The 26229-nt window shown below is 42.3% G+C and overlaps 1 protein-coding gene across 3 annotated transcripts in view; it reads left to right on the top strand.

Annotated features, from left to right (window-relative positions):
* The window catches only part of LOC141109028 (N-acylethanolamine-hydrolyzing acid amidase-like), a 73233-nt gene extending 54311 nt beyond the window's left edge, over positions 1-18922 (top strand). For all 3 annotated transcript variants that reach the window (XM_073600985.1, XM_073600991.1, XM_073600998.1), the window contains 2 exons: positions 16433-16505; positions 18595-18922. In XM_073600985.1, the coding sequence (XP_073457086.1) occupies positions 16433-16505; positions 18595-18668 (147 nt within the window). In that variant the 3' untranslated portion in view covers positions 18669-18922. The remainder of the gene's footprint in view (positions 1-16432; positions 16506-18594) is intronic.
* The last annotated feature ends 7307 nt before the right edge of the window (positions 18923-26229 follow it).

Raw genomic sequence — 26229 nt, 5'->3', positions numbered from 1 at the left:
AATGCCCATTACAAATAGTTCACACCTTTCGATAGTTAGGGGTTCTGATAGAACACCCTATCTCTTCATATGCCAAGATGAATCTAGACCCGCTTATTAGTAGATTGAAAACCACCCTGAAAACATGGAATAATCTCCCTCTTACGCTCTTAGGGAGAATAAATGTCTTTAAAATGATTTACCTCCCGAGATTCCTTTACGTTCTAAGCAACTCACCAATTTATATAAGCAAAGCTAAATTTAAAGAAATAGACTCTATAGTCACTAATTTTATATGGAGGGACGGTGTAGTGAAGATTGCGAAACACACTTTACAACTACCTACCTTGGAAGGGGGACTGGCACTCCCATGTCTCCAAACATACTACATTGCCTCACAACTGGCACATGCTCATTGGTGGTTCTTTCCTGAGGCCAACAATGCAGCTACTGCCCTTGAGGCGGCCATCCTCACTTCATATGAATCCCTCCAAAACTTAATACACCGCATGTCACTTAGGGGGCGGGAAGGAGTAAATGTTCTGGCCATGACCCTGCAGATCTTTAGAATTTCTAAATTAATGCCATCCGATCCCGAGCTGTCTATTCTCCTAACGCTCCACTATGGGGAAACCCATGTTTACCAGAATTTAATCAGAGAACTGACGGGGGGTACTGGTCTAAGAAAGGGGTGAAAACAACATCACATTTGTTTACAGACAATACGTTCCGATCTTTTGTGGAATTACAAAGAGAATTTGGACTCCCGCGCACGGCCTACTTTCAATATCTACAGATAAGACATACTGCAGCTGCACAATTTGGGCTTCATAATACAGAGATGCAATCTTCCCAACTTGAGCTTTTATTGACTGACCCCTCCCACATCAAGTTAATTTCGTCTTATTATAAAACTCTACTTCACTCTACTACCACTAGGCTCACTGCTATTGAACACAAATGGCGTTCAGATATACCCGAGTTGACGGAGGAGATATGGGGGGAGACTCTTCCCTTGCAGGTCCCCTCCGTCATCTCTTCCAGGGATAAAGTGATCCAGAGCTATTATATAGAGCATACTTCACACCGAAACTATTATTTAAACTTAGGAGACTATCCAATCCTCTATGCCTTAGATGCGGTATGGCTGAGGGTACATTCTTCCACCTAATGTGGGAATGTGCACTGATACGGCAATTTTGGTCAGAGGTTTCGGCCTTCATCAGCTCTATAGCTCAAATACCAAATATTTGTAATCCTCTCAGATGCCTGCTGGGATACATAGATGATGAAGAATTATCCAAAAATTTTCAATCTTTTATACGTATAGTGATGTTCTATGCTAAAAAAACAATAACCATGCATTGGAAATCCAATGCTGCTCCGACCGTAAAATTCTGGCTCACATTGTCAACCAAGCCATACCACTATATAAGCTGACATATGAAGCTAGAGGATGCCCCAAAAAGTTCGCTAAAATATGGAACTCATGGGTGAGCTCAGAGAGTACCATACCACCTGCCTAGTAAGACATAGCAAACCACAACAATATTATGATTCAGCAAATATCAGAAATTAACCCCTGACAACAATGAAGTGTGCTGTAAGACGTGTTGTATGTACTAATGCATAATGTCAACCTGTATGCCTGTCCAATGTATTGCACTTTGAATGATATATGCTCGCTATGATTGTACACCTGTGTAACTATTATTGATACTTTTATAAAACAATAAAAAAGTTAACCTTTAAAAAAAAAAAAATTATATGCATCGAAATTGAGAGGAGGACTTGGAACGTCCGATTTAAATATTACCAAGCAGCGCAATTATCCCAACTAATCCGATTCCACGCGCGACAGCCCAGACCGCTCTGGATGTCGCTGGAGTCCTCTGTATTCCAGGAGAGAGAGATTAGCCACTTAATGTGGATGAAAGGGAAAGACAGACCAACCATACTGTGCCCGACCTTATATTTTTCTCAAATTTTATGGGATAGGTTGGCAACTACTCACAAATTTAAATCCCAACACATCCCCTTAGCCCCACTGTTTAGTAATCCTTGGTTTACCCCGGGTCTCCATCTCCAAGATTTCTCATGGTGGACTAACAAAGGTTTGCTACAAATAGCGGACCTCTGTGATCACAGAGGTGCTTTGTCGAAATCAGCCCTACAGGATTAATATAGCCTTCCAAACTCTGAACTCTTTCGCTACATTTTTTGGCGACACTAAATCACACCTCTGACCTTACCACATTTACCCCAATGGAAAACCTCTGTAGGACTTTCGACAAACACACCAGCCACATATCACAGATCTATGGTATTTTATCCTTGGCTCCTCAAAAATTGTTCTATATGCATAAATGGGAGCAAGATATGAATACTGACCTAGAAATAGAGGAGTGGAACAAAATAATACAGAACGCATCTAAATCGCTTATTAATACCTCTCTGATAGAGGCAAACTATAGAGTTTTGATGAGGTGGTATATGGTCCCAGAGAGGGTAGCAACCTTTGTCCCAGGGGCCTCCCCGCGGTGCTTTAGAGGATGCAACACAGCTGGCACCATGTACCATATATGGTGGACGTGTCCGAAAGTGATACGGTTCTGGATACCTACGTACAATCTTATATACTCTTTAACCCAAGTGAACCTGCTTAAGTCACTTCTGCACGCATTGCTGGGATGCCCAGTGAAGAGGCCATCAAAACCAATGCAAAGACTTAACATTTATATTTGTCGCGGCAAGAATTTCTATAGCCAAGTCTTGGAGGGCCCCCATGATTCCATTTTACCTACTGAAAACTAAACTTTCATGGATAATGATTAATGAATGCCTTTCGGCGATTCTAAATGACAAGGTCACCTGGTTTAATAAAATATGGGACCCCTGGATCAGATATCTCACAACTACATAACGAGTTGACCTGACACTAGAGGATCTTCCTCTGGGACTGGAGAGCATCCATTTCCCTACCCCTTACCACCACCCCCCTTTTTTCTTCTTTTCTTTTTCTTCCACTTTCAGTTATTTCACTATCTCTGTTTCTTCTCTTCTTTTCTTTTTTTTTTTTATCTGATTGTGCTTGACGTCGCGTGGACTCTGGAGCCACACATGGTTCTGGGGCCCACACGGTAGTCCAGTTGGTGGGTCGCAGGTTTGGTTCAGTTTTGACCCCAATAGTTGTACGATGCACTATATAAACTTTAGTGTATAAAGATATAACAGTTATAAAACTGACCTACAATGCCTTGTCTATGTACAACTATTTCTTCCACCTACAACGACAAACGCTAATTTTGTATGTCTAATTGAAAACTTGAATAAAAATAATGAAATATATAAAAAAAAAAACTGCACGGTTCAAAAGTACTAGCAACAAGTTTTAAAAAGTTATTGCCAGAGTGGATCCATGGAGACCAAATGGGGTTTATACTGGGAAGAGAAAGTAAAGATAACAGGACAAGAACATTGTTAATGTTACAAAAGGAGATAAGTGGGAAATCCCCAGTACTACTCCTGTCAATAGATGCGGAAAAGGCATTGGACAGGGTAGACTGGGGATTTATGATGGGAACAATAGAAAACCTTGGAATAGGACCAAAAATGATTCAATGGTTAACCTCCCTGGCGGTATGATCATTTCAGATTTTTGTGTCTCAAAGCGGTACAATTATTTTGCAAAGAAATTTGGCGTTTTATATTGTAGGTCTGTAATTCTTAGCAATAACACACTTATATCTGTCCACCAAGAGTCTAGTAGATATCCCGGGTATGATGAAGTTTGAAACACAAAATCATAAATTATAATATAATAAATAAATATAAAAAAAATAATAATATAATAATAATAAAATACATTTCCCCACGATTCACTATCGCTCAATTCTGCAAATGTTCTAATTTATTATCGCTGTTTTCTAGCTGGTCTAAAGCCACTTTTGATGTAAAGGGACACTTTTTAGTTGCTATGGACAATCTCAAGTTTCCAGGCATAAAGAACAGTATATATAACATAAAACTGCATGCAGGGCATGGGCCAAAGCACTGGGGACAAAAGGGAAGTGATTTCATACAATACTGTAATCTGTAAGATTACAGTACTGTATGTGTTATGATTTTGACATTTTTTTGAATTTGACGCCATTCTCCGCCCCCGTGCGTCACGACACTCGCAGGGAACGGAGCCTGGCACAGAGAGGCTTCGGGCAGAGGACGGAGCCCGCAGACACAGCGAGGGGACATCGCAGGATCCTGGGGACAAGGTAAGTATACCACACCAGGATCCTGATATCTAATCCCGAGTGTGGCTCGGGGTTACCGCTAATGGTGCTGAAATTTAACCCCGAGCTACACTCGGGAATACCGTCAGGGAGGTTAAAAAATCTACATAACCACTCTACAGCGTTGGTTAAAGTTAGCAGGAGTATGTCATTACCTTTTGATATGTTTAATGGAACAAGACAAGGATGCCCGCTGTCGCCCCTCCTATATGTACTAGTGTTGGAACCCTTTCTGACAACCATAAGGAATAGTGCAGATATAGGGGGGCAAGGATCGGAGATGAGGAACATAAGGTGGCAGCATATGCAGATGACATTTTGTTTTATATATCTAAACCTAGGTTAACACTTCCCAACTTAATGAAAGAACTGAAAGAATATGGGGAACTTTCAATTTTTTAATTAATCCAATAATATCAGAAATCTTGAATATAAGTCTAAGTAAGAAGGAAGCATTGGCTTAACAACATGAATTTCCATTCACATGGAAGGGGGAAGAATTCAATTATCTTGAATAAAATTGACAACATCCATCGGGAAATTGTACCAAGCTAATTATATTTCTCTGCTCAATGAAATTAAAATAGAAATCAAGAAACTATCAACACGCCCTCTGCCGTGGATAGGAAGAATAAATATGCTAAAAATGGTAATACTCCCGAAAATAATATATCAGTTTCAAATGATACCAATAACACTTCCCCAGGTCTTTTTTAGAACAATTAAAACAATGATCTTGAGATATATCTGGCAGGGTAAGAAGCCAAGAGTACAATATGCGATCTTAAGTAGGAATAAAATGCACTGATTAGCAGCGCCAGATATAAAAAGATATTACAGTGCAGTAATAATGGCATGGATGATAGAATGGACAAAAACAAAAAAAATGCAAAAAGATGAGTGGATATGGAAAGCACATTGAGTAAAAACAGTTAGATAAAAATATATGGATACCACAAAAGTATAGAACACTGGATGAAGGTACACATGATTTGACAAGAAATGTATTTAAATATGGTATATAGTTTATAAACAAAAAAAATGGGAATATAATTCACCACTAATTGCACTCTTTGGGACATTTTTTTTTTACCGGGTAAAGGAACACTGTTTGGAAGTTGGAAAGGAAATGTACAATTAAAAGATGTAGTAGACAAAGTGAAAATAAAAACGTACCAGGAATTAAAACTTAAGAGTGACCTATTAGAGATCAATGAATGGAGGCATTTACAGTTGAAGCATTTTGTGGCAACAATACCACAGCCAATTAGAACAGAAGAGAACTTAAACCCAATAGAACGTCTACATAATATACAGACAATATTGAAACATTAAATACCTCAGATATATAAAATACTTACAGACTTTGAGGGATTGGAAAAACCTCCATTTATTGAAAAATGGGAATGGGAGTTAGGTTCACGATCAGATAAACAACAGATGGTAAAAGTGTTGCGAGCAATACAGGATTACGCAACCGATATTAAAACAATTGAAATTAATTATAAGTGCTTGGTGAGATGGTATACAACTTCTGAAAAAAATCCAAAAATATCAACACGCTAAATCCTCACTATGCTGGAGAGGATGTAAACAGATAGGCAACATGTCCCATATATGGTGGGACTGTGAAAAATTAAAGGAATACTGGCAACAGATCCAACAGTATATAGGGGAAATTACAGGGAAAGTGTTATCAAACGATCCAGGGACATGTTTATTGCACAAAAAAGTACTTAAAAAAAACACAAGAGAACCTTAATCTCATTTTTGCTAAATGCAGTGAAAGGAACAATACCAAAAAAAAATGGTAAGACCTGGGGAAACCCACAAAAAGGAATGGTTTGAAAGAATAGACTACAGTGGGAACAGAAAGTATTCAGACCCCCTTAAATTTTTCACTCTTTGTTATATTGCAGCCATTTGCTAAAATCATTTAAGTTCATTTTTTTCCTCATTAATGTACACACAGCACCCTATATTGACAGAAAAACACAGAATTGTTGATATTTTTGAAGATTTATTAAAAAAGAAAAACTGAAATATCACATGGTCCTAAGTATTCAGACCCTTTGCTGTGACACTCATATACTTAACTCAGGTGCTGTCCATTTCTTCTGATCATCCTTGAGATGGTTCTACACCTTCATTTGAGTCCAGCTGTGTTTGATTATACTGATTGGACTTGATTAGGAAAGCCACACACCTGTCTATATAAGACCTTACAGCTCACAGTGCATGTCAGAGCAAATGAGAATCATGAGGTCAAAGGAACTGCCTGAAGAGCTCAGATACAGAATTGTGGCAAGGTTACCAAAAATTTTTGCTGCACTTAAGGTTCCTAAGAGCACAATGGCCTCCATAATCCTTAAATGGAAGACGTTTGGGACGACCAGAACCCTTCCTAGAGCTGGCCGTCCGGCCAAACTGAGTTATCGGGGGAGAAGAGCCTTGGTGAGAGAGGTAAAGAAGAACCCAAAGATCACTGTGCCTGAGCTCCAGAGACGCATTCGGGAGATGGGAGAAAGTTGTAGAAAGTCAACCATCACTGCAGCCCTCCACCAGTCGGGGCTTTATGGCAGAGTGGCCCGACGGAAGCCTCTCCTCAGTGCAAGACACATGAAAGCCCGCAAGGAGTTTGCTAAAAAAACACTTGAAAGACTCCAAGATGGTGAGAAATAAGATTCTCTGGTCTGATGAGACCAAGATAGAACTTGTTGGCCTTAATTCTAAGCGGTATGTGTGGAGAAAAACAGGCACTGCTCATCACCTGTCCAATACAGTCCCAACAGTGAAGCATGGTGGTGGCAGCATCATGCTGTGGGGGTGTTTTTCAGCTGCAGGGACAGGACGACTGGTTGCAATCGAGGGAAAGATGAATGCAGCCAAGTACAGGGATATACTGGACAAAAACCTTCTCCAGAGTGCTCAGGACCTCAGACTGGGCTGAAGGTTTACCTTCCAACAAGACAATGACCCTAAGCACACAGCTAAAATAACGAAGGAGTGGCTTCACAACAACTCTGTGACTGTTCTTGAATGGCCTAGCCAGAGCCCTGACTTAAACCCAATTGAGCATCTCCGGAGAGACCTAAAAATGGCTGTCCACCAACGTTTACCATCCAACCTGACAGAACTGGAGAGGATCTGCAAGGAGGAATGGCAGAGGATCCCCAAATCCAGGTGTGAAAAACTTGTTGCATCTTTCCCAAAAAGACTCATGGCTGTATTAGATCAAAAGGGTGCTTCTACTAAATACTGAGCAAAGGGTCTGAATACTTAGGACCATGTGATATTTCAGTTTTTCTTTTTTAATAAATCTGCAAAAATGTCAACAATTCTGTGTTTTTCTGTCAATATGGGGTGCTGTGTGTACATTAATGAGGAAAAAAATGAACTTAAATGATTTTAGCAAATGGCTGCAATATAACAAAGAGTGAAAAATTTAAGGGGGTCTGAATACTTTCCGTCCCCACTGCATATATTTAGAATGGAATATCTTAGCAGTAGGGAAGAGGGATGGGTAGAAAGATTTAAAAGCACATGGGAAAAATTGATAGCTTTTAAGAGAACCAGAAAATATACAGAAAACTGATGGAGTATGTAATGGAATAGATGGAGGGATAGAAAGAAAGGAAGAGATGAGAAAGGGGACACCGACAGGAGATGGGGAGGGGTGTATGGAAGAGGGGGTAGGGGGGAATTCTTCCAGTGGGTGACTGTATTTCCTTTTTTTTTTTAAAAAAAAGGTTGTTGAATCCTATTGGTATATGTAATGACAATTGTTTTTGTATATAATATAAAATCAAATAAAGTATATATACATACATTTTATTTGGGTACAACGCCCCATGTTGAGGGCATGTGGCCTGGTAGGTTTTTGGATTTTGGGGGGACCCCTACACCATTTTTTTTTTTCATTTTGGTGCAGGGTTCCCTTTAAAATCCAGACCACACCTGAAGGGCCTTTTTAATTTTGCCATGGGGTTTCCTTTAAAGTCATACCAGATCTGGCCTGTTATGCACTGGGGGGGTATTTAAATGAAATATTCCTTTAAATATTGTGCCTGGGGGGGGGGTGTCCTTAGTATGCCTGTAAAGTAGTGCATCTTTCCCATGTTTAGAACAGTACCGCAGCAAGATGACACTAAAGGAAAAAAATGCCTTTAAAAACTGCTTGTGGCAGTAATGTATCATCGGATCCCGGCAATAGAGATAAAAATTATTAAAAAAACGCTGTGAGTCCCCCCCCCCCAGTCCATCACCAGGCCCTTTGGGTCTGGCGGGGGAAAGCAGAAAACATTTTTAATAAAGGAGTTTTCAAAAACTGGCTTTTGTCTTTTGTCACATTTCACTGCTTATTTAGGTGGATGGGTAGGGGTACAATGTACCCGATACCCATTCACATGGGGGGCGGGATCTGGGGGCCCCCTTGTTAAAGGGGGCTTCTAGATTCCAATAAGTAAGGGTTGTGGGGAGGAGTGATGGGGACAAGGTTGAAGGTACTTTGGGGGGACCCCAAAGCACCCTCCCCATGTTGAGGACATGTGGCCTGGTATGGTTCAGGAGGGGGAGGGGGCGCTCGGTCGTCCTCCACTCAGAGCTATTTTACAATAAAGGAATTGTCAAAAACCAGCTATTGTTTTTTGTCACATTTCACTGCTTTTTTTGGTGAATGGGTAGGGGTACAATGTGTATACACCGCTCCTAATGCTCCCCTACCCATTGAAAACAATGGGGCAGCGGCGCTTTGAGGGTGGTTTTAACCCTTTTTCAGCCACTAGCGGGGGTTAAAAGCACCCTGTTAGCGGCCGAATAGCGCCATTAAAACGACGGTAAAGCGGCGCAAAAAATAGCGCCACTTTACCATCGGTGCCCGCCCGCCCCAGTGTGAAAGTAGCCTAAGCAAAACAGTTAGCAATTGGGTTTTAAGGGCCCTGCTCATAGGAGGTTACAATCTAAAATTTTTCTAAACCTTAGAGTGGACACAGCTTTACTTTCAGTGTATAATGGGTAACATTTCATACAACTACTCACCAACCAGCCCACATCATTTTTATCTGCAAGATTATAGAAACATTCTTAACAGTCATTCTTACAAAGCATTCCAACATAATATTAAAAAAGGTATATATTCAAAATATAACACCCACCATCAGCCCACAATCCACACACATACATAGGTGACCATGTTCCGCTGGAAGCTGCATTTCTGTGTACACGATTAAGCAATGAGATCAAAGAGTAGGAGGTGAGCACATGTTTCCAAACCATGTTTGCATAGTCGGACAGGAACAATACACACACAACATTGACAGCATGGCCACATAAATTCACTTTTGATGGAAAAAATGCACAAGAGTTTCAGCAAACAGCCCTAGTTGGGCGTTTGTCTATATGCACAATATCATTCCTTCTCCCCCCACAAATCACAGCAAAAAACCTGGCCTTCTCAGGCCAAACGAACCCCCCTACTGCAGCCCTTTATATAAGATAGGTTGTATTGTTAGCACACTGACACACGCCCAATAGAAGTACATGCCCACCAGTATCTTTCAAACTGTCTCTTCATGTATGTCTAAAGTGATTGCACCTGGTGGGCAGGAACACATAATACTATTTGCAACTGTGTTAGCCCTTGGCTATGTGCATCAAATCTCCAACTACAGGCCAAAAATCGAAGTCAATTTGCATGCACATAAACAAAGCAACAATTTTCTAAGCATATGTACCTGTGCAGTGTAAACCCTACAAGTTTAAATGTCCAAGTCCTTGGGCATGATTAGTGCTAACAAACATCAGAACCTGGCTGCAATGAGCATCCAATCTAAAGTCCAAAACTAACTTTCTTACATTAGCGACTATTTCGACAGGAGACAAATAATATGCCAGCATGTCGTTGGATTGTGGTGAGAAACCCACACAGGGAGAACATATAAACTTCAACACAAGCATTAGGATGTTGGGGAATTGAACCAGCAACCCCAGTGCTGCTAGATGGAGTTGCTACCCATTTAGCCAGCAGGCAGCCTCACACATGTTGTCTGCATCTCTGTGGTGTGAACCAGCCCTAAGTCCATAGCCATGCTCAGTGTCACAAGCAATATACAATATATTGTCCGAAGTATTAGGACGTCTGCCTTTATATCCACATGAACTGTAATGGCATCCCAGTTTTAGTCCGTAGGGTTAAAAATTCATTTGGCCCACCCTTTGCAGCTATAACAGGTTCAACTCTTCTGGGAATGCTGTCCACAGGGTTTAGGAGTGTGTCTATGGGAATTTTTGACCATTCTTCCAGAAGTGCATTTGTGAGGTCAGGCACTGATGTTGGACGAGAAGGCCTGGCCTACAGTCTCCTCTCTAATTCATCCCCAAGGTGTTCTGTTGTGTTGAGGTCAGGACTCTATGCAGGCCAGTCAAGTTCCTCCACCCCAAACTCACTCATCCATGTCTTTGTTGACCTTGCTTTGTGCACTGGTCCAAATCATTTGGTGCAGGGGGATTATGATGTGGGGTTGTTTTTCAGGGGTTGGGCTTGGCCTCTTAGTTCCAGTGAAGGGAACTCTTAGACCTCTTTTTTTTAGCAGCGTTTTAATGTCAGATTTGCAGCACATTTCGGCCGCTAGCGGGGCGCTTTTACCCACCGCTAGTGGCCGAGAAAGGGTTTAAACCGCCCGCAATGTGCCACAATAGCGGCGTTTTGCCGGCAGTATCACAGCGCTGCCCCATTGATTTCAATGGGGAGCAGCGGTGGAGGAGCGGTAAACACACCACTTCTTCACTGCTCCAAATAAGCTGCTGGCAGGACTTTTCCTGACGTCCTGCCAGCGCACCGCTCCAGGCTTGGGCTTTCACACTGGAAACAATGGAACAGCTGTTTGAGGGTGGATTGTAGGCGCTATTTTTAACGTTATAGTGCCTGCAAAACACCCTCGGTGTGAAAGGGGTCTTAAGGCATTAGCATACCAAGGACTCCATAACCCTCACTGTTACAACCATATTACATGTGTGTTCAGAGTGGTGCACTGACGCACCTGCACAATGTGAGTACCCCCTTTTGGGGAGAGTTTTCTTATCTAACCTTTGATTAAACATCTTAAACGATATTACACTATATGGTCCCCTTTCTTTTTCCTGTTTATTGTATGAGCCCGTGCTGGAACCTGCAATCTTGTGATCCACTTAGAGCCCAGGGTGGCTCAAAAGCGTTTCCTGACTTTGTCTAGCGACTCAGTCACATCCTCTAAGGTGAGCGCATTACCTTGGGGTGGGTCACCTTTGTTTCACCATTGCATGCTGCGGCACGTGGATTTTAAGCACGTTTGAATCTATCATCACTGAAGATCACTTATTAATACTTCTGTGAAAGACTTTTTGTTTAATATGTATTTATTTAGTCTATGATGGCTTATTAAGTATAAGCAGTGCGGGACACTTACCACTTTTTTGTTGGCACGTCACTTTTTAGCATTTGTTGCACAAATGAATTACATTTGAAGTAAAAATTAATTATTGATTATATTATTATAATAATTATTAGTAGTAGCAATATTATATGCTAATTGCACTGGTTATTTTTGCACATTATGTTTATTTATTTTATTCGATACAATATATAAATGTGACAGATAATTCTGTACTTATTTGTATATGCACTGTACCTTTATGTGCCGGGATAGGAGCACGTTTAGCACTCTTTAGCGCAGCATTATTTTTATTTATCTAATATTTACACGTAGTACAAGGCGTGATTTATGCATGCGGCTGTGTAGTGCTCATTTTTAGCACCAGGTTCATTGTGGCTCGTAGGATTTTTTCTTGTGTTTAGCATACCAAGACATGTTGGACAATTTCATGCTCCCAACTTTGTGGGAACAGTTTGGGGATGGCCCCTTCCTGTTGCAACATGACTGCACACCAGTGCACAAAGCAAGGTCCATAAAACATGGATGAGCGAGTTTGGGGTGGAGGAACTTGACTGGCCTGCACATAGTCCTGACCCCAACCCGATAGAACACCTTTTGGCCGAATTAAAGCAGAGACTGCAAGCCAGGCCATCTTATCCAACATCAGTGCCTGCCCTCACAAATGCACTTCTGGTAGAATGGTCAAACATTCCCATATACACACTAAACCTTGTGGACAGCCTTCCTAGCCTTCCCAGAAGCTGTTAGAAGCTGACATTTAGACATAGTTTTAGGATGTGGGAGATGAGACAACTTCTGTACATGAAGCGGCATGTTTGGGATATGAATCCAGACGCTCAGGGATGCTAAGCAGAAGTTCTAACCTCTAGGTCACAGAGCTGCCACATGTGAAAACCTCATACACATAAATACTGCATTTCTTTGGACATACAGATGATGGAATTATATTATTCAAGAGTTATTCTTCTTGATTTATTCTGTAATATTTGGTGGTTCTTTGTGGGTCAGTGTAGAATAGTGATGTTACTCTCAAATTTTTGGGAATTACATTTTGATTTCTGATGTTGGTACACATATCACATTTTTTGGGCTCAAATTATGATTATTTGGAAATAATAAAAAGCACAAAAAATTGTGACTCATTTTAAATTTGCATCAGCAATGGTATTGTTTGTGGTTTGTAAAGATACCTGAGTGAGTTTGGGCAAAGATTGTTGTGAGATGGAGAGTAACAAGTGAAAGTGACAGAGAAAAATATATTTTACCAAAACATCAAAACATTCCACATTCTAGCATTCTTAAAAACAAAATATTTAAAGTAGAAGCAACAATGTTGCAAAGGAAAATTTATTTCAGAGAAAGATACATTTCATCTCAGCATTAAAAGGATTTATTTGTGAAAGTTACAATTGTTCCATTAGAATCAATGGCTAAAACTTGCATTGGACTATAATAGCGCAGATTTTCACTTCCAAAAAATGCTCTTTAACTCAGCGCTCATTCTGGTATTTATTATAGAACCCTGTAAAAAAGACATTGGAGCTAAAATGAGAACTATTTGCAGGACTGAGCATGCTCAGTTGTATTGGCACCTAGATGTACAAAAACGGGGAATTGATCTCTTCTCAGACTTTTAAAGATATTTCAGTGTAGAAATCACTTTTTCACACAGTTAAAAAGCAGATTATCTTTAAATATTATACTGCATATTTCAGTACCATTTAGGCAATTACAGTATATCATGCTCTAAACATTATTTCCATGTGCACTACTCCAGGTTTTATCAGAGTAAGGGTTTGGGCGCTATTTGTTTTCAGGAAACTATAGTAAATTTGATTTTGGAAGTATTTTTTTACCAGCACTATAGTGAATATTGTTTTAGCGCTAATTAGCGAGATTATCACTAATTTGCGGTAATTAGTGCTAATTAGTGCTGCAGCGTTATAGTAAATGACCCCCTATGGGGTTAATACATTTAAACCGAATAAAAGAAAGACTAAAGTGAAAATTAAACTGGATTGGTTAGGCATAGCTGTCATTCAGAATTTTAGTTTACATTTTCCATAAAATAAAAAACCTGATTAGTTGCCATAAGCAAATGCTAATTTTCTTTTCTTGTTTTAATTACTATACATCTAGTAAGTCATCGCAAGCACTGGGCTGCCCCCTTGTTGAACACAAACAAACCGTAGGCATCTTAGTGAAGCTAAACAAAGTGCAGAGTGTGTGTGTGCGTATTGTCTACTAAGAATAGTTCATTCTGCATCCATTTTATTAGAAGTAATTTACATGTATTACAATTATGGGGGTAGGTGGTGTTGGCGCTGCTAGTGTAAGATGTGCTCTAATGTGTCACAGTAAATATCATAGAAACATACAAAAAAAATATAAAAGACATAAAAAGACAATGGATTGAAGAAAAGGACCTCCAGGATAGGCTGAAATACTACCTCTACCTCGAGCCACACCAGAGAGGCAGCAGGAGCTTAGGGAACTGAACAAGTGGCTGAGGAACTGGTGTAGGAAATAGGGGTTTGGGTTCCCGGAGAACTGGACTGACTTCTCAGTTGGTTACTGGCTCTTTAGTAAGGACGGGCTGCACCCCAATGGGGATTGTACACCCCTATTGGGAAGAAAGATGGCCACAAAGTTGGAGGGGCTTTTAAACTAGGTATGGGGGGGGTCAGAGGAAGCAATAGCCGGCAGTAACCAAACGACAGAGGGTAATTGTGGAGTCAACAGGGCTAATACAGCTGTAACTTCTAATCTTGAGGTGAATGCAAGGACAATTCAGAAGCAAAGCTTAAGGAAAACTAGGAGGAAGTTAATATGCACCCATACAATGCTGAGAGGAGTATATACAAATGCTAGGAGCCTATCTAACAAAATGGAGGAACTGGAGCTGCTATTACATGAAGAGGACTTATGCCATGTACACACGAGCAGACTTTTTGACAGCAAAGGTCCGACGGAACGAATCCGCCGGACAATTCGATCGTGTGTGGGCTTCATCGGACCTTTGCTGTCGAAAAATCAGATGGACTTTAGAAATAGAACATGTTTCAAATCTTTCCGACGGACTCAAGTCCGGTCGAAAAATCCGCGCATCTGTATGCTAGTCCGATGGACAAAAAGGGACATAAGAGAAGCTATTGGCTACTGGCTATGAACTTCCTTATTCTAGTCCGGTCGTACGTCATCATGTTCGAATCCGTCGGACTTTGGTGTGATCGTGTCCGTCGAAAGTCAGCTCATGTGTACACAGCATTAGACTTTGTGGGAATAATTGAAACTTGGTTTGACAGCTCACACGATTGGCTGGCAAATATCCAGGGGTATTCCTTGTATCGGAAAGACAGAGAATGTAGAAGAGGGTTACGAGGCATGGTGGGTGTAATGCAAGGTAGATTCATGGGCGCCATGCACTTCTTGAATGAGAGAGGGCTAGGGCAAGGACACCCTTTAGTAGTTGCAATGTAAATCTGGCAGATTCGGAGACTTCTATAGGCAGACAGCCATGCAGGGAAAGGCATCCAGCAAGACACCAATTCTGCATGAGTAGGATTGCTGTCTCCTATGGCAACAGTCTTATAACAGTTTCTAACACAAGTTGTAACAAATTCCTTTACTTCTTCTACAATCTCCTCTTGTAGATCTTCACTCAACTGAGCTCCCAGTCTCTCTCACTAGACTTGCTGATCCACTGCCACTGGATCCCCTGAGCTCTTACAGCCTTCGCACATAGTATCTTCCTCAAGCGTCACCCCCTCATCCCTGCTCGGCCCCTGGCTTGGCACACAAGACTGCTCTGCAAGCATCACCTCCGCCGGCTGGGTCCCTGGCTTGACACCTGCTGAAGTTTCCCAATTTTTCCCCGTCCCTGGTTGGTGAGAATACTGCTCTGGTACTTGCTTCAGCTATTCACGATGGTCCCTGGTAACAAGGTGGATGGTCTCTTAGTGACGACAGCTTCCCTTCTACCTCCGATCTCGACAGGTTCTCCGGCCAGCAGAACCGTCACTTTTGGTTGGACTGCTAGCCGCAGTCCCAACCCTATGGTGCTCTCTTGATTCTGGATAGGCCTTCAGATAGCCTAGCAGCCAGATGCCCCCTGGATAGACATCAGGCTCCGGCATAGCAGCCTGGGGCAGCACAACACACATCCACCCAGACAGCCGTCCAGGTGGCACAGAACCCCCGATCACCTGACAGTTGACCCCCCTTGCAATTGGCCAGGGCAACTATCACTTGGCAAATAAATTTAAGAGCAACCCTGCCTAAACATCAGGGTGCTACATTTATTTTTGGTATGAATAATGGACTTTTATTTTATGTAATCATGTATACACATAAAATCATAAATGGATGCTTGTTATATACTGTAGCACTTTGATTATATTGATCAGTTGCACATTAGCACTTTGTTACTTGGTATAGATACCCATGTATCTTGCACTTGCACTTAGCACTTTGTTTCAGGGTTGTTGTTGTCTTTTTATGTCTTTTATATATATTTTTTGTATGTTTTTATGATATTTACTGTGACATATTAGAGCACATCTTACACTAGCAGAGCCAACTCCACCCACCCCCATAACTGTATTTATTATTTGTCATCTACATTTTGGTAGTTGGTATAAGTGGAGGCAGCAGCTATAAGCAGCACCTTTCAGTCCATAGCGTGGAACTATATTTTTTCCTTTCTAATTTACATGTATTGTTTGCTGTTTTTAGGGGAACAGTCCATACTACAATGATGAGTGCAGCTTCTCCAGAAGATTATGTTTCTTTCATTCGGAATTCAATGGTACATAAGTAGACGCATCATTAACATTCACACTTCACATTCATCAATAGGGTACATGTTAGTATTTCCAAATGACAATATTCTGAGTTAAAGCAGTACCTCTTTCTTGCCACGTATAAGGAAATAATATTCTGAGTTAAAACAGTACCTCTTTCTTGCCATGTATAAGGAAGTAATGTTCCCAAATGATTCACAAGAACTATATCCTACATGAGATCACATAAGGTTGTGGATGTTTCATCATTGGTAACTGTAGAAAGTTTACTGTTTGCAGTCAGACATAACCTATCTAGTAGGCCTGCAGTGAGAAAAGAGGATCATCAGGAATAAGCACCCCCAAGAGGGGGTGAGTGGGACAAATTTATACTACAAAAAGATACGGTTTGGATTGAACATTTAAATGCTATTAGAACACCAGGACTCAATGAGACCCAATCCTATAAACCGTTTCTGTAACTACCCCACAACAAAACTCCCCCCCCCCTTTCATTTTAAATGTTTAGAAAAATAAAATATCATTATTCACAGTCCATAGGATGAATACACCAGAGCCATGCATTTGGATGCCAATATTGTTTAATCAGTTTTAAATGATATACCATGTATTTTGTTTTTTCTTTTTTGTTTTTTTCCTATATTTAGATATGTCTATATTATATTATATTATATGTTCACATTATGTATTATTTTGATGCCTTCTGCTTCTTCTTTGGTCCTGCAGGGCATCCTCCTGGTTTTGGTCACCTGGCTGGGTCTTGTGGTATTTGCCCAGGCAACTCAGCCACACAGCGCCGCACATCTGGTTCCTCCCCTGACCGGATGTGCGGCGATTGACGGGGACACGGTGGCTCCTTTCCGGGTTCCCATCTGTCCCCGCCTCTGCTGTTACAGCATTGGCTGGACGCCGCGGCTCTGGAGTGATGTGCCGGCGCACGCGCGGTGGCTGTTAGGGCCTCCATTCCCCTCCTTGCTGCGCTCGTTTCGTAGTTCGGTCCGGGCTGGGCGCCTGTGCAATGCGAGGAGGTGCTGCTCTACTCGCGCTTGCGCAACACAAGGGCTTGCCATTTTTCTTCCACCGGGATCGCCCTGCATCTGTACCTTGTACCTGTGGCAGAATCGGAAGGAGCGGAACACAATTGGTGTTCGGTGCTTCCGGTGGGGGACACTATTTATAGATGCACACGGGCCCCACATGGTTGACAGATGCTGCCCTACAAGGGAAACAACACCACTATTGTTTTCAACTCCCTATCCAATGGTAAGCAGGTAAGACTCAGTGTCGACCACATCGTGGTTTTTATATATTTACGGCTGCAATACTCACATGACAGATTAATGGGTCTTTATGTCCCTATATATATGTCTTTTTATACTAGAACTACTGATGCTTGCAAACTACTGCTAAAGATCCATCTTCTACACATACCGTGATACATTGGGATTAGTGTGGTCTGTTCCCGCAGCGTTCTGGCATCTACCATCAATATTTGTTTTTTCCTTTTCAAAACAAATGTGATCCAGCGATTACTTGTTTTGGACCAATACTAAAGTGATATCTTTCCTTGACCATATGGGGTAAGCCATTTATTTCCCATACATCTTTGTATTTTTTAAATACATATTTGATGTATACATAATTTGATAACCACTGCTGTGCTCTTTTTATATCACCAATGCTGAGTGATGGACAGATTATATATCTCTCTCCATTGATGTCTACGCTAAATTATTCTCAAACATTGTTATATATTGTTAACACATTCTATACCATCTTTAATATCGTTAGACATTGTTAATACACCTCATACTGCACAGCTTATACCCTGGAGCGAGCTTTTTCTATTCTACATATATACCTTGGTATACAATAAAAACAGGTGCTCTATTCAATGGCCTCCCCAGGTGCCGGGTTTATCTATGGACCCCCAGGTGACCTCCCTTTTCACTGGGGTTTGCCCTTTATTACCACCAGAACCAGTTGGAATGTATCTCAATTAACATGGATTTTATGTTCGAATTATGTATTTTTGATGTATACATGTATTTATATATATATAGATTTATGATCCTGTGTATATATATCCAACAGAATTATCCTCAGCTCCCGAAGAAGCGTTACATAACGTGAAACATGTTGAGCGATTAAAGAGAATACCTACCTGAACTGCAATTCAACCCACATTGCATCCTTCATTCACTACAGCCACTACGTTTGGGAAGTTGGTCTTCTTCTCTTAGTTTTGAATGTTGAGACACATGCACTATATGATTGGTTTCAATTAGCATGTAGGATAGGACTCATCTATGTATGATTCTCTTTTTTTATATGTAAACTGTATGTCTAATGACTCTTGATTATATATATAATCTTTTTTTAAATTCAAATACAACAAAATAAAAAATATTTTTATCCTTCATACTTTTTATAGTTTCAATTACCTGGGTGCCTCTAAAGTCCAAATTCCCTAGCTATTTTATAAGGTTTTGAATACCTTTAGGGTACATGCGCATGGCCATATGAAAATACAGCAACTAGTACATTGGATCTTGATGGCAGAAGCTGGTAGAAAGATCCTGTGCAAAAAGTGCTTTGCACGCATGCAATGCTTGAAGGCTAAGTTCACCTTTTTTTGCCCTCTAAATTCCAGCTCCCCTATCTACCAATATAGCATTAATGGACTTCTTTTGCAAACATAAAAAAGCTTTCCATTTATTCAACCAACACTTACCTCACTGTCCTCATGGCTGTTTGAAAACACTGCTCCATTACTTCTGCCTTACTTCCTGGATGGACTTTAGGTCATGACACAGGAAGGAGTTGACCAGCTGACTTCATTAGCACACACCCTGCATCATCTACCCTTAACTGGTCAACTCCTTCCTGTTTCATGACCTAAAGTCTGTCCAGGAAGTAAGGCAGAACTAATGGAGCAGTGTTTTCAAACAGCCATGAGGACAGTGAGGTAATGTTGTGTAGAACAAATAGGAAGTTTTTTTATTTTTGCAAAAGAAGTTCATCCCCAGATGAAGTCATGAGCGATGACGTAACGCGTAGGGCGTGGCAGAGAGCAGACGTAACCGGAAGTCAGTAAGGAGGCGCCTTGGACGCCGCTCCAGATTTTCTCATGCTGTATATGCTGTTTTAAAATGTTTTTAATGTAAGAGACCACCCTTATTACTTAATAAATAGTACTTTGTTCAATATACTACACCATTGGAGGCTTCTCTCTCTCCCTTCACTGTCTATTCCACCAGATTGGTGGAGCCCTAGGTGGGCAACCCCTCCTCCCCCCTCCTTCCTCCTCTCTATTTTTATAGGCAAGTGTACACCAGGAGGATAATCCAACCATTAGAGACACATCACCCAGATTATCGATGAACCACACCACACAGGACTTTCCAAAGCAGACATTTGATGCTTATTTTTGCTTCTTTAAGGTGAGAGGTTAGAGAGCCCGGATTTACCGGAGCCTCCCATTAAAAGATCACCACCTGAATTGTCCCACATACTTGATCCCAGCTACAGTTATACACCATTATGAACTTTTTATTTAAAAAGAGAATACTATGAACTTTCTATTTATGAAGAGTATCTGTGTCACCAGCACACTTGGATCATTTTGTTGAATATTGTGTGTGTTTATTCACATTGGTGCTCATTCACAGTTTGAAAGTGGAAACTCCTGCGCTGTCGGGGGGGGGGGGCTATGCTAAAAGGACACTGCTGCAACACCTAAGTACTGATCCAAGGCAGGACAAATGGGACAAAAGTGGGGGAAGATGGTAGTTGCCCCCCCCCCCCCCCCCCCCATTCACAGTTGATGTTTACATTTCTACAGTCACTATAGCTGCACTTTTAAGGTCACATTATCGTCACCTCTACTGGCTGCCACCACTGCTCAGCAAGCTGCTAGAACACAGGTGGCTTCTGCAGACTGCATCCTAGCAAACTAGGATACCAATCCCCAATAGTGACAACACATAATGCTGGGGGACCAATCAAATTATACCCAATCAGAAAAATTTTCTTCCACCAGCATTCACAGTGTATCTGATTGGGAACCGCAACACTCTAGAACCATGCTGGCTCTGCGCCCACCCCTCATTCAGTTCATGCATTGTCAATACAGGTGAAACACGCAACATGTTGCTAAAGGTGAACCTGTCCTTTAAGAGGAAAAGTACATCTGCAATTCAATACAATAAAGGAGGGTTCAAAAGGCCCTGCTCAAGACATTTTAAAATCTAAAGAAGCTATAAGTATCTTATAATATTAAAAGGAGCCCAGGGTATACTTCTTTGGATCACAGTTCTGCATCTTCATGTCTTTTTCCACGCCACTATATTTCTGCTGAATTCTCTTATTAAAAGGTTAGGTCACATTCACCAAAAAACTGCCTATGCAGATAAGTATTTGAAAAAATAAAGATTGACAGTGCGTGTGTGGCCTGGTCTGGTCAATCCAATAGACAAGCAAACAAAACCTAGTGCTCATGGACAAAGCATAACCCCTCAAATTACCCTTTTGGTGAAGAATCTACCGACATGTTGTCAGTATTAATAAAAAGGATCCGGATCTCCCCATTGGTCGACATTGCCGCACAGTGCACGCTGATTGCACCCCCAAAGTGCGTTTTTTGGCTTTGGATCACATCCCTACTAGCTCTAGAGGCGGTGATTCTAACAAAGCACTCTTACAGAGTGAATTGAGGTGGATTTTCCACCTCAGTGCCACCACACCTCCAGGCCTAAACGAGGCGTTCAATTTCAAACCCTTTTTGGAGGGATTCCAATCAGGGGTTTGCGTATTGGATCTCTAATCTTTATTATAGGGTCCTTTTCTGTACATTTGGAAACTAACATTCATATTCTATTAATATGCTCAATTATACCAGTATAGTCTCGTTAAGAATACTATATATTGTGTGTTTATTGTATATGAAATTCTTCTTTTATTTCTGTATTCGAATGAGTTGTATCTAAATATACTATTTTTTCTGCATTATTAATTGTTTGTTTATTTTTAGATGTATTTAGGAATCATCTGGTGGTGCAATATTCTGTATGGCTCCCGTGCCTGAGGTGATCACTCTGGACCACTGGGTGGCGTGCTTTCCTTCCCGGCAGACACAAGCTGGCCAACATGTATATATATGTAGTTATATGTATGTACATATTCTGATTATACAATCACATATTCATCTCATTTTGTGTTAATCCTCAGTTCACCGCATAGGGCGATGGGTTGGGTGCCCTGCTTTGACTGGAGACTGCCGATCCCCACCCGTCTTGGGGGTGGCTCGGGGGCCTCTTTGCCCATGGGAGCTCCGCCTTCGGGCTGCGCTCCTTCCTGTTTGCGTCCCAGCTTGGGGTGCAGAGGGGCGGGCTACATGCGCGCCGGTGATGGGGTGATGCGGGACATAGCGTGCACCACTCCGTCAGGGAACTCTGATGCAGATGGTTGCAGCCACTCTTTGGCGCAATGATCTGCCTAATAGGCCACAGCTGAGCTGGTCTGCTTATTGCAGCCTGTTCTCAGCTGTTTTGTCTTAGCCTCACAGGCTATTTACATCACTGGTGTCTTGCTGACAGGACCAACAGACCTGTGAACACTCTTTTACATGGTGAGCTTTATTTACCCTTTTACTGTGCTACTAAGCCTTTGACCAAACTTCTATATATTTACTCACATGCTTCTGTCTTTTTATCTCCCAATAAACAAGAAGTCATAGGCTCTAGCTATTTCATACCTGCTGGCCAACCTTACGCTGATAGGAGTGATCACTCCAACCAGTGGGAGTGCTTGCAGTTACTTTAGGGCTGCACGGTCCTCGCCCTTCATGCTGATGTCCTACTATTTCAGCCACATACCATCTGTGCCTCACCACGAAGCAGCAGCAGTACAGGCTAGTTCCACACTTGCCAGCCCCCCTCTGTACCCAGTAGTGACCGGCTCATGCATGTGAGTATAGTCTCCTATGCCATGTCTATTATATGTATGGGTATCCAATCCCAAGAAAAGGTTGATCAACAATGAGATTGTATTATTGTACTAATGTTTAAATATGTTTATATTATAGAACATGTATGCTTTAGATGACATTGAGCCTATGAAGAAGGACGTAAGAGTCTGAAACATGTCAGGCATCATCTCTAACAGCTACGTGCACTAGTCTTTAATACTAGAGGGCAATTACTGATATGCTTGTATTTTTGTACTGAATTTGATTTTAAATTTTCTACTGTTTCATTACTGTATTTTTCAATAAATATTACTTTTTAAATACTTACCTGGTCTGTTCTAAAAATCCTGAGGGGTTATGCTGTGCCCATGAGCACTAGGTTTTGTTTCCTATGCAGATAAGGGACATCTGTAGATAAAAACAAGCTGTGCAGCTTTGACCAAGGTTGCTATATGTGTAGGGCATTTATGTACTGTACCTAATGAAGCCTGACTGGAAAACTCCCAGGACCTTGCTAAGAGAGGCCCAACTGCTACTGTTCACCTTCACCCTCTAGGACTCTCCTAGTAGCATCAAGTCTCCAAAGGATCTAAAGATGATTAGACCTAAATGTTTGCCATTTATCTCTCTCCCTATTATGATTTTTTTATTTTTAGCATAGATACCTCTTTATGCCCTGACCCAAAACTCTTATCATTTACATTTCTTAACACTGATTTACGTTACTCATTTGCTTTTACATACATATATTTTTAATGTATACACATTTATGATCTTTTATAGGAATTCTAAAGAACAAGAATCTGATGTGTATGTTGAAGTGATGATTATAGCTGTGAAAATGAACTACTGTTAACATGTTCCAGAAAGTTTGTATTTATGGTATAAGGCCCCTTTCACACATGCGGACAGTATGTCCGTATTTCATCCATCCGTTTTCGGATGAAATACGGACATACATGCATCCCTATGGGATAGCGGGTGTCAGCGGATGTACATCCGCTAACACCCGATGTTGTCCGGCTCCGCTCTCGTCCGATTCTGCGGACGGAAGAAAATCCTATTTTTCTATCCGTCTGCAGAGCGGATCGGATGAACATGGACAGACGGTCCGTGTTCCTCCGATCCCCCATAGGGGAGAGCGGAGATCTGACAGGGCGGTCCCTGCACAGTGTGCGGGTCCCGCCCTGTCATCTGCCTGCTCAGCTGGGGAAAACGGAGCGATCCCCGCTGAGCAGCGGATAAACACGGGGCGGATCAACACGGATCCGTCCCGTGTGAAAGGGGCCTTAAACAATTTACAAACCATGGTAAATCTCCCGAGGAAGTGAGTGCTGTCTCGCGAAATGCATTGAGTTCCAATACATAAGCATCTGCTCCCTGGATTACCAGTCATATCATGATTTATTTAACCATGGATATTTATGTGCATATACCTGGAATCATGTCCTAGGATTGTAAATGTGTGACAAAATTGTTTTAGTGTTTATATAAAATTTTGTATATTTTATATTTATTGTTTGTATCTCCCAAAGTACCTTGGACATTTCTTATTTGTATTTAAAAACTATTACATTTCCCCTCTGCCTAAAGGTTCTCTGGGAACTGTAGAGTAAAGGGTCCATGAGTCCCACCCTGTGACTGCTGCCCCGGACTTCTCATGATCCTTAGCATTCTGCATAGAAGTCCATAGGTTTTCCTGGCTATAGCTCCCCCATGCCAACTAGAGGGGCTATTGCAACACGTCAAGCATAAGAGTAAAAAGTGAAAGTAAAACTGACTGTGATGAGGGCAATGTCTGCCTCCCCATGTTTCTGTAGTCTACCACCTGGCTACAGTTAGTGTCATTTTACCACAGAGACTAGGCTTAGAAAAGTAATTGTCTTCTTACACTTCAAAAGACTGAAACAACATCCTTTGTATTGGACGTATATAAAGGAAAACTATATTGGATTCAAATTCTGTGTCTTATTGAAGAATTAAGTTGCCTGTGGATTCTATCAAGTCTGCAAGTGACCAAGCTGTCCACACGGGGTCTGAAGTATTGCATTGTATACAGTGGCAGCTGGTGCTCAAAATTTTGGGGGGGGGGTGCAAACAAACTGAAAAATACTGAAACCCCTCCCATCAATTGCAGCCTCACTGTGCCCATCAAATGCAGCCATTGTGCTCATCAAATGCAGCCACTGTGCCCATCATATGCATCCAGTTGTGCCCATCATAAGCAGCCACTTGTGCCCATCATATGCAGCCACTTGTGCCCACCAACCCCCCCCCCCCACTCATGGGGCTCGCGGCTCATGGCTCTGGCAGCACCCCCAACTCCCTCCCCACGCACGGCTGACATTGTGGCACTTACCGCCAGGTAGCAGCTCCTCAGTGCACCAGAGCAGTGGCAACCTCCGCTCCAGTGTGTGTGTCTCTGAGTCCTCCGCTCCCCATTCTAAACGCCATGCATCTAATAGGGTGGCCTGGAACTTTGGCCAATCAGGAAACAGGTCTGACACCCTGCCGCCTGATTGGCGGGGAGGAAGGTTAGTGTGAAAATAGGGAAAATTAATTCGCTATCATCACACAATTGGGTGGGATCAGGGCGCACTCTCTGCGCCCCAAGCCCACCCTATTTTGAAGACTATTAGAGCCTCTGGCTCTAATCAGGTGCTTCAAAAAGTATCACCCTCTTCCACCCCTGCCAAAGGAATCAATGTGTCCCGCGTCCTGAAAGGGGCTGGGCGCATGGATGGCGGAGCGGCGCCCGTGCACCCATGGTGCATGGGCCGCCACTGGTTTGAGCAGTCCAAAAGATACTGAGGGTGTCTTCCATGCTTCTGCTATAGTGACTTTCCCCACCAGCGGGATAAAATAGACCAGGCGTTTCAAAGGCGCGGCCACCCGGGTAGCAAGTTATTTAGTAGAGTGTGGTTGTTGTGCAATTGAGAGCCCCGTCACTTTTCAGCAGTAACGGACTGTGCATTGTGTGCGCATGGGCACCATCCCCCCTGCCACCTCCGCCGCCCTCCCTATCCATGTGCCTGGCCCCTTTCAGGATGCCAGACACATGAACTACTATGGCGGGGATAGGTGGGGGGTGTGTATTTTGAAACACATGATTAGAGCCAGAGGCTCTAATAGGCTTCAAAATAGGGTGGGCGGAGCAGAGCACTGCGTCCCGATCCCACCCTGTTGTGTGACATTACGAATTAATTTTCGCTATTTTCACACTAACCTTCCTTCCCACCAATCAGGAGGCAGGTCTGTGAGACCTGTTTCACGATTGGCCAAAGCGTCAGGCGATCCCATTGGATGCCTAGCGGTGCTTTGGCAGAAGAGGAGGCACGGTGGAGGAAGCCTGGGAGCCAGAGCGGACACCGGAGCCGCCACTTCAGCAGAGGAGGAGGAGACCGAGCCCCGCCACAGAGGAGGAGGAGAGCGAGCCTGCTACAGTGGAGTAGAGCGAGCCCCGCCACAGAGGATGAAGAGAGCGAGTCCCACCACAGAGGATGAAGAGAGCAAGCCCCACCACAGAGGATGAAGAGAGCGAGCCCCGCCACAGAGGATGAAGAGAGCAAGCCCCACCACAGAGGATGAAGAGAGCGAGCCCCGCCACAGAGGATGAAGAGAGCAAGCCCCACCACAGAGGATGAAGAGAGCAAGCCCCGCCACAGAGGATGAAGAGAGCGAGCCCCGCAACAGAGGATAAAGAGAGCGAGCCCCACCACAGAGGATGAAGAGAGCGAACCCCATCACAGAGGATGAAGAGA

Source organism: Aquarana catesbeiana, linkage group LG01 (genome assembly GCF_042186555.1).
Source record: "Aquarana catesbeiana isolate 2022-GZ linkage group LG01, ASM4218655v1, whole genome shotgun sequence".
Taxonomy (NCBI): Eukaryota; Metazoa; Chordata; class Amphibia; order Anura; family Ranidae; genus Aquarana; species Aquarana catesbeiana.
This window is presented reverse-complemented; position numbering and strand designations above follow the sequence as displayed.